Here is a 14,130-nt window from a genome sequence, read left to right as displayed (position 1 = left end):
GCTCACCACACCCGGCGGAGGGGAACCACCCAGCGCACTCCTGCTCAAAGAGCCTGCCTGAAAAGTCCTCTCTGCCACCCGAGTGCACAGGTGGCTTTGTATTTGAATTCCTGGCACTCTTGGACAAAGTGACCTAGGAGGGACCAGACAAGGAGACTCTGAGCAGGCTGGGAAAAGGGCCTCAACAGCAAGCAATACCCTGGTGTGCAGAAAGAGGCAGTGAATGCAAGGAACAGAGCCCCCTGCCGGGAGAGCGCTGGCACCTCAGGCTCAACCTGGCCTTCCCGAGCCCCAGCAAAGGGCTCACAAGAAGGAGCAGCAGGCCAGGCACTTCGCCCTCCTTTCCCTGTGTGCAGACGAGGCCACCAGGCTACAGATTGACCGGTGGTGCTGTGAGGACTGGACACAAGGGAGGTGCTAGGACCTGCAGGTCCCGGCCTTCGGCCTTCAGTGTGGAGGGAGGGGCAGTGCTGCCTAGTGGGGTTCTGTGTGCTTGCTCTAAAAGCCCTTTGCCCAGCAGGACGAGCCACACTGGTATAAGGGATTTCCTGTTAATATTTAAATGCATTTCCATGTAAGACATCAGAAGACAAAGGTATGCATATTTGAAACTAAGCCAGGTAAATGAGCTGACACACACTGAACTTTGGATTACAAAATGCCACATGCCAGGGTGACTCATCAGTGTTTGGAGTTGTTCTTGGGCCACCTTGAATCACTCCAGGGTTTCTGATTGGTTGGTTTGAAATCAGGCGTAGAATAAGAGAAAGAAGAAAGAACAGGACAAGGCGGAGGAGGAGGAAGGAAGGAAGAAAATAAATGTGTGACCCAAGAAGCAGCTGACGGTCACAAGCCTCACAGCATAATGGCGTCACGGGAGTCACCTGAGAGTGCACAGCACGCACTCTCTGGGTTTTGTCCCTCAGTGTGCAAGTGACTCACGTGCTGTGAGCTTTCTCTTAGTTTCTTAGGGAGGAATGAGGTCACTGAACGTAAAGCACCAGGTGTATTCAGCACGGAGTTAGGGCCCTTCGGGTCGGCCAGCTATGTGTATTTTGGTGAAAGGTGTTTGCGGAGCCCAAGCTGCCCCTTATTCCTTTCATCCATGGGCGTGGGCTTCAGAGGGAGGCACACCTGTCTCCTACGGCCATCCATACTCAGATGCAGTTCTGCGGGAGTTCCTTCCTTCTGAGATTTGAGACAGGGGAGGTTTCCAGCTGTCACTAAGCCTTAGTGGGATCCAGAACCTGCAGCTGACTGTGTTGGTAAAAGGTCACCACCAGGCCCAGGCACAGCTGGAGAAGCTTCAAGCCAGCCTCAAGGGCACCATGGATGCCTGTCCTCTCCTGCCCTCCGTGATAGGACTTGGGAAGCTGATGCAGCGCAGCTGGGGGGATGTAACTGCCTGTTTCCACAGGAATCCTGGGCTGAACCCCTGCGCGCAGCCTGTGAGCCCTGCTGAGGCCTCCTGTAGCTGTCAGTGTCCACAGAGCTGAGCCCCTTTTCTGCTCACTGTCCTCTCCCGCTGTCCCTCTCAGGGCCACCACACAGCCTCAGGTACAGCGAGGTCCGGAAGAGCTCCCTGGTTCTGCAGTGGAAGCCTCCAGTCCATTGTGGGCGGACTCCGGTCACCGGCTACTTTGTGGACCTGAAGGAGGCCAGTGCCAAAGATGACCGGTGGCGAGGACTCAATGAGGCTGCCATTAAACACACGTACCTGAAGGTAGGGGCGCTTGGAAAACGTGCTCTGTGGGTAGTGGCTTTGAAGTTGGCCACATAGCTTGGGCATGGTGACTGCACACCTGCAATCCCCGTGCTCCCAAGGCTGAGCAGGAGGATAGTTGTAAGTTCAAGGCCAGCCTGGGCCACACAGCAAGATCCTACCTCAAAGCAAACAGTTGACAACATAGAAAGGGCACCTGTGCTTTGGCCTCTTCCACACGCTGGGCTCCTGTTGCACCCCAGGCAGTGGTGGCTGTGGCCTGCATCTCACCTGCGCTGCAGCCCCAGGGGGACATCAAACCTGAACCCCTGGGCCCAGCTGTAGACCAGCTCCTCCTCTCCCCCGACACCCCACCTTCACCTGCTCTCTCTCCCTCTCCTCCTCACTCCAGCTTCCCGTCTCTGTTAGCCAAGGCTCAGAGTGCTCCTGCATCTTCCCATCCCAGTGCAGCCTCTTCCTCAGACCTCAAGCGCTTTGGGGAGCCACCTGAGCCAGCACCCCCATGCTGCAGGCCACAGACTGCAGGCTGGAGCCCTGGCCCTGAACGGTGCCACCTGGAAATCTCTGCTGTTGGCGGAGAACCTGAAGAGTCCCTGGCAGGACCTCGGGAACTCGGAAGGTGACCTCATCAAGGGTCACTCTACAGCCATTCAGAAAACTGCATGCTGCCATCCCCCTAGCGCAGTGTGACCATAGTTCCTTTCTACTGGTCATCACAACCTGGTGGCCGAGGTGGCAGGAAAGGAGTAGTGGGAAGACAAGTGGGACACCGAGGGAGAGGCCAGGGAACGCTGAAATTACAGACCGGGGAAATCCTGTGGTGCCGCCGAGGTCTTGGTCCCTGTCCCTGCTGAGGGGTCATGGAGCTGGTCCCTGCCACAGTGACACAGCGAAAGATGTGGTATCCCTCGTTCTCCTGAGTGTTGCAGAAACCTGCCCCGGGCCCCTCTTCACCTACAGGCAGGTGCAGGTGTGTCAGGCACCCGGCCATCTGGCTGTGTATCTCTATCCGAGGAAGGAAGTGTGTCCCCTCCCTTCTGCGAGCCCGCAGCTTCTGACATTACTTCCTGATGTGGAACTCTTCAGTGCACCAAATTCCGTGCCTATTCCCGAGCCTAAGTCCCAGTCCACTTAGAGACGGAAGTTCATCCCCAAAGCCCTCAGCTCCAGTGAAAGCCGCCACTACATAGTGGCTTTCTGTCCTCACCAACACCGTGGCAACACACATAAATGGATTAAAAACCCGACAGTTTAATGCACAACTTGTTTAAATGCAGTCACAAATGCTTCACTTAGCTTAACAAATGTTTAATTTAAATCCAACTTTGGGATTGATTTTCATCATGGAATTAGAGAAAAATTTTACTTTCTGTATGTAACAAATTCCTTTTAAAAATATCTATTAAAAGTCACATGTTGTAAGGGCCAGCCAGATAGCTCAGTGGATTAAAGCACCTGCTTATGCAGACACAGGGGCCAGGGGTTTGATCCCCCAGTGTGCTGTGTGGGCCCCGCGCCGAAGATGCCTGAGACGGCGATTAAGACTGGGCATTGTGGCACAAGCCTATAATCCCAGTGCTTGGGAGGCTGAAAGCAGGAGAATCACTGAGTCCGATCTGTGTAGTGAGACCCTGCAGATCCTATATAAAACACATAAAGTCACATGTTTTAAAAATTAAAAAACTGTTTTGATAAAATATTAAGGTCATTCATACTTGGAATAATAGTAATGGGACAGTGAGGAACCCAAAGAAAGTCAAAATGCTATCAAGTAGGACTGACATACACTAAATAGATTATCAATGTGGCGCTGAACCCCAAGAAAGCCACAAACAAGTAAGAAATATGTTCTCAGCAAAAATATTTTTAATTCTTAAAACCTTGAAGGTTTTAGAATTTTAAGACTTTGCTTATTCACAAATTACTTATATTCACAATGATGTTAACTGTTGTCTAATGAGAAATATTAACATTAAATTTGCAGGGAGAATTTATTTTTTATTCTAGTGCTAGAATATGCATTTCAACGGATATCAAGTGTCTGTGATCTAGCCTTCAATTCTCTCTTGCTAAGAATTACATGTGAAAGTGTTCTTGGACTGTCCAAAAGGGCTTGGGCAGTAGGAGGCCACCTAAGTGGTATTGTGATGCTTCTCATTTTGACCAAAGGACAAGTGGTCCAGTCCTCTGATGCCCGTGTGTGCAGTCTCTGCTTCTCTGATGGAGGCCGTCAGATGACCTGAAGGAAGAGGGGCCAAGGAGGTAGCTCAGTGGTGCAGTGCCCAGATGGCAAGCACCAGGTCCTAAGTTCAAGTTTCAGTACCAGAAGAAGAGAAAAAAGTAGGACCTCTGAGTTGGAGATGACCTTAGGAAGGTCTCTCCTCCCGAAGCAGAGGGAAGCAGGCTGAAGCCCACTCAGAGTCCGCTGTAGACCACAAGTCCTTTCTCCTAGTGCTGCACACTCCACTGTTATGACACAGGAGGAACGCATGTGCATAAGTGACCTAAGACACCCCCTGCTTCTTCACCTGCTTCTTCCAGGTGCAAGGCCTCCAGGAGGGCGTCAGCTATGTGTTCCGGGTCCGAGCCATCAACCAGGCGGGTGTTGGGAAGCCGTCTGACCTCGCTGGCCCTGTTGTGGCAGAAACCCGTCCAGGTGGGCACTTACTTCTTCGAGATTCATCTGAGGTTGGGACATAGCTCAGTGGTACAGCACTTGCCTGGTATGCATGAGGCCCGGGTTCTGTCCTTAGTGCCACGGTACACACGCACACACATGCACTCGGGACGCGTCTCCTCCGTGGAAGAGGCTGAACACACAGTTACCCCAACTCTCTGTGCTGTTCCTGATTGTCAGAATCATCAGTGTGTGCCAACAGAGACACTGACAAGCACGACCTTATCAGATGGTAAGCGGCTACCCCTGTACTGACCCTTCGGAGCAGGGGTGCACCGGTGTGAGATGCTCTGGGCTAATTTTGCTCCTACTTAAAAACGGGAAAACTCTGGATCAAATGATGCTTCCTAAACCATCACTGCCAACCACACCTCCCTGGGAAGTTGTTCCCACTCTGTGCTGGCCGCTCAGCCCATAGGATCTTCTGATCATAGAGAGGCTAGCGTAACCCAATTCTCAGCACTAGTAACTATTAAGTGAACCAAGGAGTAGCAACTCTCTGTGAAGGGCAGATAGCAAATGCTCCTGGTGGTAAAGCCACGCGGTCCAGTGCACAACTATTCAGCTGAGCCGGTGTGTGGAAGCAGCCACAGAAAGTGTGTGAACCAACAGGCATGACTGTGTTCCAGTAGACCACTACTGTGTCCTTCCCCTGTGTCAAGTACAAGACTTGATTTCTACCTCTTTCCCAAGTCTTGAAATAGTCATCTTCTTTTGATTTTTTTCAACTGTTTAGAACTATAAAAACCATCCTTGTGCTCGCTTCGGCAGCACATATACTAAAAACCATCCTTAGTCTGTGAGCCAGACCAAAAGAGGCAGCAGAACAGACTCTGCCCACGGGCTGTGGCTCGCTGACCCCGGGTTAAGCTAACAGCAGTGCCGCCTGAATGGACCACAGAGCTGAGGCGTGGGGAGGTGCCAGGCTGGAGCGGAGAACACAGTGTGCCCTTCTTTAGGGTAACAAAGCTCAGAGTGTGCCTTGCCCAGGGACTTTCAGATCATTACATAATGACAACTCTTTTATCATTCACTCTATATCATTTTAAAGTTATATATTTCAGTTCATTAAAATTACATGAAAGAAAGCATTGGAAACAAGACAGGATAAAAAATATTAATCAGTTATTCCTCAGTTTATTTTCATTCTGGTCAAAGGGCTTTAGCTTTAATCCATTCCTACCATCAGAACTGAAGTAAACAGAACGCAGATCCATAGTGTAATTATTGTTCAGATGAGATAAGAACACGAGCATCAGGAAACACTACTTTTGTTACCTTTCACTTGAAAAAAATCTAAGCAGTCCCCCCCCAAAAAAAAAAATCTAAGCAACAGTCTTCCCCTTGGGGAACTCTCTGCCTTTTTCCTATTTTTTTTATAACTGTCTTCAGCTTTTCTTCACCTAGTTTTAGACATGGGTGTGACAAAAGTGACCTTTACAAAAGGGTGGCTGGCAGCTCCAGGCAGTGCCACACTTTATATTTGTACCCTTTGGAAGATCCCAGGAGAAATCAGAAAAGTGCCAAGCACACCAGATAAAAGGGAACACACAGCAACACCAGGACATATGTGCCTAAGAAGACCGCGCACATCAGGCCCTCGGTGTGTGGATCGCCACTGTGTGATACCCGCTTACGTAATGTCCACTGCCTGGATATGAAAGCCCTGTGCAGGGACCCGGGCTCAGTGTCCACCCTCATAAAAACAACACTCAGATTTCTGCATGAGTCACAGGCAAATCAGAGCACCCCGTGGGCTGCCAGTATCTACCGTGTTCCCTCAAGACAGCTCCGATCAGCTTCTTGCCTTCTCATCAGTAGCCCTAGAGTGACAGATGGCCCAGCACAATGTGAACAGAGCCATCACTAGGGAAACTGCCACCAGAAGAGGCCCTACTCGCCCCACCCGGGTGAGAACTTCACCGATTTGGACCTTCGGCTCCAAAGGTCATTTCTGTAGCTGTCCACTTCCTGGACTGTAACTCCAAGCAACAGCTGCAGACACACTGAGCTCCGTACTAACCCACTCAGGAAGCGCTGGCTCACGGCTGAGCAAAAGTCCAGGGACAGACAAACGCAAAATGCTCCCCACGTAGGAGTCCAGTGACATGCAAGCCCATTGTTTGGGCACCGAGCACCTTCACTGTCGCGACACGCATTTCTAGAGCGCTTACTGCCTGCCAGGCGCTGTGTGGGTCTGGGAGGAAAGTGACATCAGTCCACTCGTTGGGTTTGCCATCCCATGGAAACACCATGCTTACAGCATGTGACAAATTTATAAAATATTTCCATAGTCAAAGAGGCCATAAGCTAGGAAACAAGGGCCCTGCTGAGGTTTTGAGAAACTCTGTGCTTCATCCTATTTTTTTTTTAATTGCTTTCTGCTTCTTTATAACTGGTGTGTAGACTCAAGTCTGATAAAAAAGTAACCTTACAAAAGTATGGCAGGTATCTAGAGACAGTGCCATATTCCACATTCCATAAACACTTACAGTAGCCTGAAGTCGTCTATTCATTTGTTTCATTAAATAGTAGTCTATTTCTCCATGCATTTGTTTTGGGTTAGGTCAAGGGCAGGAGAAGACACATTATCAATTTTCAAGATTTGGGATGTGAAACCTGGATTACTATTTCAGAAAAACAACTTCTTTGGGGATATACTACTAAAATTTCAGGTAGAAAATAAGGTTTATCATGTAACAGCAAACCACACATCTAACAAGATCTCTTGTGCGTAACCGAATCACAGTGAAACGTTAACCTAATCCGTGGGTTTGGTAGGGTCACTGGCTCCCTTTGAAGTCAAAAAATAGGCAAGCAGCTGTATGCAGCCCAGCCCGACTACACAGACTAATTGTGCTGGTAATGAGGTTCCCTATAGTAACGGACCTGCTGCGCTGTCCCACGAAATCCTGTAGCTAAAGCAGCCTGTAAGTGGAGTAGGCTAGGGTAGATTTGTTGGCACCCAAAAAAGCTATTCTCTTCCTGGTATTTGATATCTTAAAAACAACAGCACCTGTGGTTGTTTGCCTCTGGCCAGGTGGAGCAGGAGGCCAGGTGAGTGAGATCAGAGGAGACAGAGGAGCTGGGGAGACAGCAGCTGGTGGTGTAGGTCACAAGCATTCTTGCCAGAGAGCAGGGCAGCAGCAGGGTCCCAGGAAGGAATCAGGTTACAGGAAACTAGGATTGGGTCATCCAAAACAAGCAGCTGAGGAGGAGGAGGAGGCTTTACCTAAAGGAAGCAGGAGTTGGGGCTGAGCTGACAACTGAGTCACCAAAGGCACATTACAATCCCAGTGTTTATAACCGGTAAAGCTGGAAAGCACACGTGTGCCCGGGACCTCGTACAGGATTCTGAAGCCAGAAGCCTGGCCCCAGAAATCTTACTAAGTGATCTCCCTCACCCACAAGAACAGTAGCTCTCCACCATGACGGTACTTCAGAAGCAAGTCGGAATGTTGGTAACACTGATGCCCGGAATCCACTTCAGGCCAGCGACGTCATGATGCCTGTGGCTAGGCCCTGACTGGCTTTCTGTGCTTGAGGAGCTGCTTGGGTAGTTCGGCTCTGAAAGCAGGCTTGGGAAGTGCGTGTCGCGCTCTGGGCTCCTTCCCTCCAGGGCCGTGCCTCTGTGAACAGTGCTGAGTGCTAGGCTGGTACCCGGTGTAGTGTGCTGGAGGGAACCCACGGGGTGAGAACATAATGAATGACCAGCGCGTTTCGGCCGTGGATTGTGGCTCTGTTTGGTGGCCTTGCTGCGTGGCTTTAATCCTTAACAGTTTGTGAAACATGCCCTGGTCAGGAAGGACAAGTTGGGAAAGAGGTATCCAGCGGAGGCTATGATCTGGCCCCTGGTGCTGGGCCACCCAGCAATCCTCGCCTTCAGCACAGAATTGCTCAGGGTCAGTGTGACGGATCAAGGCCACTCCCATCTTCTTCATCCTGTCCTACTCTGGTTTTTTAAAAATGTACACACATATCTCAGATAAGGACAAATAACTAAAGCTTATAGATGTTATATATTAGAGCTGATGTAGAATTTTCATCAGATTATAAAATATATAAGAAAGTAAACAGTATAGTGAGATTTTATTTCAGATTTAAATTTCTTATTTATTTATTTAGAAGAGAAAAGCAGGGTGGAGCTCATTGTTTTGAGACTGCCCACTGTAGCCTGGGGTTGCACCTTACCTCATCCCATGCTGGGGATTCCTGCTGGGAAGGCTCTTAAAGCCATCTGTGTGTGTCCACCTTCAGGATTCGTCCAAGGCAGGCTCACAATAAGCTCTTTTTCTCCACCCAAGTCTCCTGAATTCTCTACGCTCTTGAGCAAGATCAAAGGGCATTTCTGAGAGAAATCTTAAGTCAGGAAAATTTTGGTTGCCTTTTCTGACCCAATTTGGGGGAGAAGAGTGTCTTTCATCCAGAGAATATCCCCAGGGATTCCTTTCTGGTGATGGCCTTAGACCTGCTGCTTCCCATTAAAGGACTGAACATTTTAATCATTTATCGAGTTTAATATCTTTAGGTATTTATCAGAGTTCAACCATGAATTAATTGACAGCATCTCAGCTCCTGGCAAGGGCTCTGTTAAATCCTGGGACTAGCTGGGTGTGGTTGTGGGGACTGTAACCTAGCCCCCTGGAGCCCGAGGCAGGAGCATCGCTGAATTGGAGGCCATCCTGGGCAACGTAGTGATCACCCCTCGGCCTTTTGGTTAAGATCAAGTGTGGACTACATACAGAGTTCAAGGGCAACTTGAACTACATAGTGAGATCTTATCTCAAACCAAACCAAACCCTGGGTCATCTTAACAGGAAAATTTGAGACTGTTCTAGATATACTTTCTCTCAGGGTTTTTCTTCATGCCAAGTTAATCTGCAGAAAATACTGTCTGCTGGTTTATCCTGGGGCATATTGGAAATTCTGTCTTTGCTTTTTAGGTTAATCTTGGTTTTTCTAGAGTCCTTTTATATAAAGAAGCGTCTGTTTAAAAATCATATACCTTGTACAATTGCAATAGAATTGTTTTGCCACTATATATCCAGGGCCCTTATTTAAGGAATTCTATTAATTCCTTATACATTTTAGTATGTGGGAAATTGACCCTCCAGATAAACAAGCCTACTTCCTCTTATCATAAGAGAAATGTACAATCCAACATGTCCATATGCAAGAAAATGCCCAGCTAATTCTAATTATTTTGCATACTTTTAAATTTTCCAAGAGATATCTTTTGGTTTTACACTTTGGCTTCCTCACATGTCTTCCTTGTTCCAAGTGATTTCTTTAAAGCATTTTCTAAGGTTGTGAATGTGGCTCAGTAGTAGAGTACTAGCTTAGTATATGCAAGGCCTTAGATTTGATCATCATTATCACAAAAAAGAGAGAAAGAATTTTTTTTTCAAATCACCTGTTTTTCCTGCATTTATGAACTTAGGCAATTCCAATTTTTTTTTTTTTTTTTTTTTTTTTGGCAGAACTGGGGATTGAACTCAGGCCCTTGCACTTGCCCGGGAAGCGCTTATTCCCTGAGCCATCTCCCCGGCCCTCAAAAGGCAATGACAATTTAATTGCCTATTTTAAGTATTTTTGTAAAATACTGATACCTTAAGCTACTTTAAAAATATAACTCAACGGGCTGAGGAGATAGCTCAGTAGAATAAGCGCTTACCTGGCAAGCACAAGGGACTGAGTTCAATCCCAGGTTCCGCAAAAAAACCCATATACTAACAAATTGATTAAAATCAAACACAAGAAAATGCTTTGGATTTGAAAAGTCATAGTTCAAGAGTGACTGTATCAGTCAGCACTAAACCAGATAAGAAAGAGGCTGGAAAAAGTCAGGCATGGTGGTGCATGCCCATAATTTCAGCACTTGGGAGACTGAGGCAGGAGGCTCATTACAAGTTTGAGGCCAGCCTGGTCTACAAAGTGAGGTCAAAGGCAGCCTGAACTACATAGTGAGACTCTGTTTCAAAAAGAAAAAAAGAAAAAAAGGGGGGGGGCAGGGCTCGAACTTGCTTCATGCATTTTTAGACAATAAACTTGTCTTATTTTTATATAATATTGTTTAAAATGCACTTTTTGTAATATTAAGTTCTGTTGATTAAGCATTCTTTACCAATGAGAATAGTTCTAGAACTCAAGAAACATGTTTAAGTGATGGGTGTTTAATATGTTTTCAATGAATTTGATTTTTCACGTTTGAGATTATCATTTACTTTCAGAGTGGGACTCTCAGCCAGTGGACAGTGTCCTCCATTTGTCGGGGGGAGATCAAGCTTTGAACTCTGAGTGTAACATGGATCAGGAAATCTATTACACTAGGACATTTTCTTCATTAGCACTTTTATTTCATCTTGCGTATGTATCAAGATAGTGGTGTCAGGGATCCCTGGGTCTCAGTGTGATCCATTCTACCTGAGGAGAAATGTGACAGGAATGAGGAAGAGACAGACAAGAAGACAAGAGCTGAGTTAGATGATGACTCATCTGCCTGGTTGGCAAGACAACCCCCCAAGCAACAATATGGATGTTTATTTATACTTTTGCAAGGTTGATAACACGTGACACAAGGTTGCCTGGTGACTACTAGTTGACATTAGCCAGTCAGGATGCTTATCTCAGGACTGAGGTAGCTTGTCTGCTTTAGGCACTGAGGTCTAGTCCGCCCTACACACATTTGACCAGTTTTCCCGCTTCCGTGGCTCCAACATAGCCCCCTTTTTTGTTTTGTCATGTCAGAGATGGGTGTTCCATTGCAGTTAGAGAAGCTGTGTTTGGAGAACTCTGTAGAGGACCTTTTCATACTTGATGAGGCCAGTCCAAAGATTTTAGGTACTTGAATTCAGCAATATAACCCTACATAGTCCAATAGTCCATAGTAGTAGTGAATTATCAGTTCAGCTGATAATAGAAGTTGTGAGTGATTTGTGCCTCTTACAGCTTTGCATATTAACATGACATGACTTTTCTCATCTTGTGGTTACACTTTTCTGCTGGATAGTTAAGACCAAGTTAAAGCAAAACCTGTATAACTACAAATTTAACTTTTGCTATCTGACAAGGTCAATTAATCTCAGGATTTACCTTGGAACCATATACAGCACCTCGTAGATCTTCTGTCAGAGTCAGCTGTCTGGATGAGCCATGGCCATTGCTTGACCAATTTGCTTTCTGTGAAAGCCTGAGGGATTTTTTTTTCTCTCTAGGTGACTCTCCTTAGGCACACTATACATTGTCAATCACTTTCCTCTGTGGCCCCATAATCTCCTTGATCAGAAAATTTAGGATGCAACTGAGTTACAGGGTGTCACACATAAGAGAACCTTATGTCCTGAGTCCTCATTGACCTTCAAGGGCTAGGGCCAAAATATTGGCTGTTCTTTTAGTCCATGTAGCTCTCTAATTTTTGGTCTCCAAACTTTAATTGTTAAATATCCAGAAGAAAATCTTAATGAGATTAGCCTGTAATAGAGGCAGTAAGCTTAATATTACTATCTGAATATAAAACAACATAGGCATAAAATGAAACTGTTATTTTCTGACAACCATGGATATTCTAGTATTAAAATTCCTATAGAATGTTAAAAGACAAAAGTTACATATTTTTACACAGAAATGTAGAAATCAAAACCATATACAACACTGTAACAAGATAATCTTGATGACATTTTGTGACATACTTAAATTTTTGTTTTGACATAACACTTAACCAATCATCTCTCTGTAATACATAAGAAATTTTTATTTGGGCCAGGATGATAGCTCAGTGGAATAAGCACTTGCTTGGCAAGCACAAGGTCCCAAGTTTGATCCCTGGTACCACCAAAAAAAAATTTTGTTTTTTACTTAATTCGTTGTCCTTAAATGGGATATACATCACAAGTTTTTAGTTGAAGGCATAGTTTTGAATATGAGAGAAAGTCTTATCACAATAAGCAATCCTTGTTTTACATTTTGGAAGACCTGTGCACTTGGAATCATGAATACACTTAATACACTGTGAGATTAACAATAATGAATTACCATACACATATGAAAACCTTTGTTTCTTAATTTAGTTTTATACCAAGAGCATTTTTAAAAGAAAACCTTATTGTAATTTTTTTCTGAAAAACTATCTTTTAACCAACGTGTCTCCTAAGAGACTATTAAGATTATTTTTTTTATCTTTATTTATACTGGTTTTTTTTCAAAGTTTTATTGATAGATAGTAATGAGACAGTTTCAAATCAAATCAGAGACTATTAAGATTATTGGGAGCTCTTTATTAATGAAGAAAAAGTTTCAACACACCTCTTATTCATCAATTGGACTCTTCTCTAATAATTTCTCCTCACTCTAAGCAATTTTTGTTTAATTAGCTTAAACTTTTGATAAACTATGTATAAACTGATTCTGATATCACTTAAACCAGCTGGTAACTTAGAAAAAAAGCATGCTTTTAATACTATATCCCAAATTATATTATGAACAAGTGATCAAAGAAAGAGGAACAGCTGTTCATAGAACGACACACATCTTTAAAAAGTCAGAATACACTCAGATTTATTCTTTTTTTATCTTTTTTAAAATTTTTTTCAAAGTTTTATTGATAAACAGATAGCAATGAGACAGTTTCAAATCAAATCAGAAGTACAGTTTCAACAAATAATACACTGCATATGTTCTTCTTAGTGGTTAATTGCTGTACAAGATGCGGACTTGTGATCCTATTTACAAACACCATTAGAACAAATCATTCTATTCATTAAGAGAATGCAACTATATATCTATCCCAACCTCTTTGAATACACAGATGCAAAATGGACATTCATCGGTGTACCCCATTTTTCTAAGTTCCGTTATTGAATATTATAGGTGTGTAAACTCAGCAAAATATTCTAAAAGAGTCCAGTAGCCCATAATAGCATTGGGTCTTCTGTTTAACTGGCAATGTCAGAAATTTTGACCTGAGTCCCCCACAGCTCAACTTAACAGCATGGCTTTATTTCTTACATTTCGACTTCGTACTTTTCTACTGGATGGTTAAGACTAAGGTAAAGCAAGACCTATGCAACAAGAGTTGTAGCTTTTTGGTCTGAGAAGGTCAGTGAAATGCCCTCAGGATTTGTCCTGAGATCCTGTACCTCAGATTGTAGAACCTTTATCAGTGCAGCCATGTGGATGAGTCACGGCCATTGCTTGGCCAATGTGCTCTCTGTGAAAGCCTGAGAGAGTGTCTTCTCCCCATGTGAGATTTATTCTTGACCAAATTGAATTATAGTAACTGTATTACAATTTTTAGAAATTTATAATTATAGACTAGTCAAAGCTTCTTGTCAATAAGCAGAGATTTCTTATCAGAAAATTTTGGAAGAAATAAATTCTTTTATCTATAATTAATATACTTACTTTGTATTTCTGTATTAATACTAATAAAATTTAGCTCAGTTATTTTTGTATGTTTTATCACCTATTTAGACCTTAGATTTCCATGTTGTCAGTTCCTTGAATAGGCCCCAGGTTGGGTCTGGCCTCCTCGCTGTTAACTTCCTCTCCAGATCTGGCTTCACGGTCTAGCCTGACAGCACACTCTGGTACCCAAATAGGCTGTTTAGCATTTCCCAGAGAAACACAAGCATACCCTCTGCCCCAGGATAGTAGCAGACTGTGTGCTTTTCGTTGTGCAGTATGGAGAGCTCTCCAAAGGACCCTTCCTAGCCTTTTTTCTCTTACTTGATGG

At 44.9% G+C, this 14,130-nt stretch overlaps 1 protein-coding gene across 2 annotated transcripts in view; it reads left to right on the top strand.

The window, feature by feature from the left end:
• Positions 1–14,130, top strand: part of Myom1 (myomesin 1) — a 137,162-nt gene that overhangs the window by 84,052 nt on the left and 38,980 nt on the right. For both annotated transcript variants that reach the window (XM_004635793.2, XM_023720381.1), the window contains 2 exons: positions 1,539–1,723; positions 4,265–4,379. In XM_004635793.2, the coding sequence (XP_004635850.1) occupies positions 1,539–1,723; positions 4,265–4,379 (300 nt within the window). The remainder of the gene's footprint in view (positions 1–1,538; positions 1,724–4,264; positions 4,380–14,130) is intronic.

Source organism: Octodon degus, unplaced genomic scaffold (genome assembly GCF_000260255.1).
Source record: "Octodon degus isolate 3935 unplaced genomic scaffold, OctDeg1.0 scaffold00075, whole genome shotgun sequence".
NCBI classification, from domain to species: domain Eukaryota; kingdom Metazoa; phylum Chordata; class Mammalia; order Rodentia; family Octodontidae; genus Octodon; species Octodon degus.
Note: the sequence above shows the minus strand (reverse complement) of the source record. Positions and strands in the feature narration are given on the sequence as shown.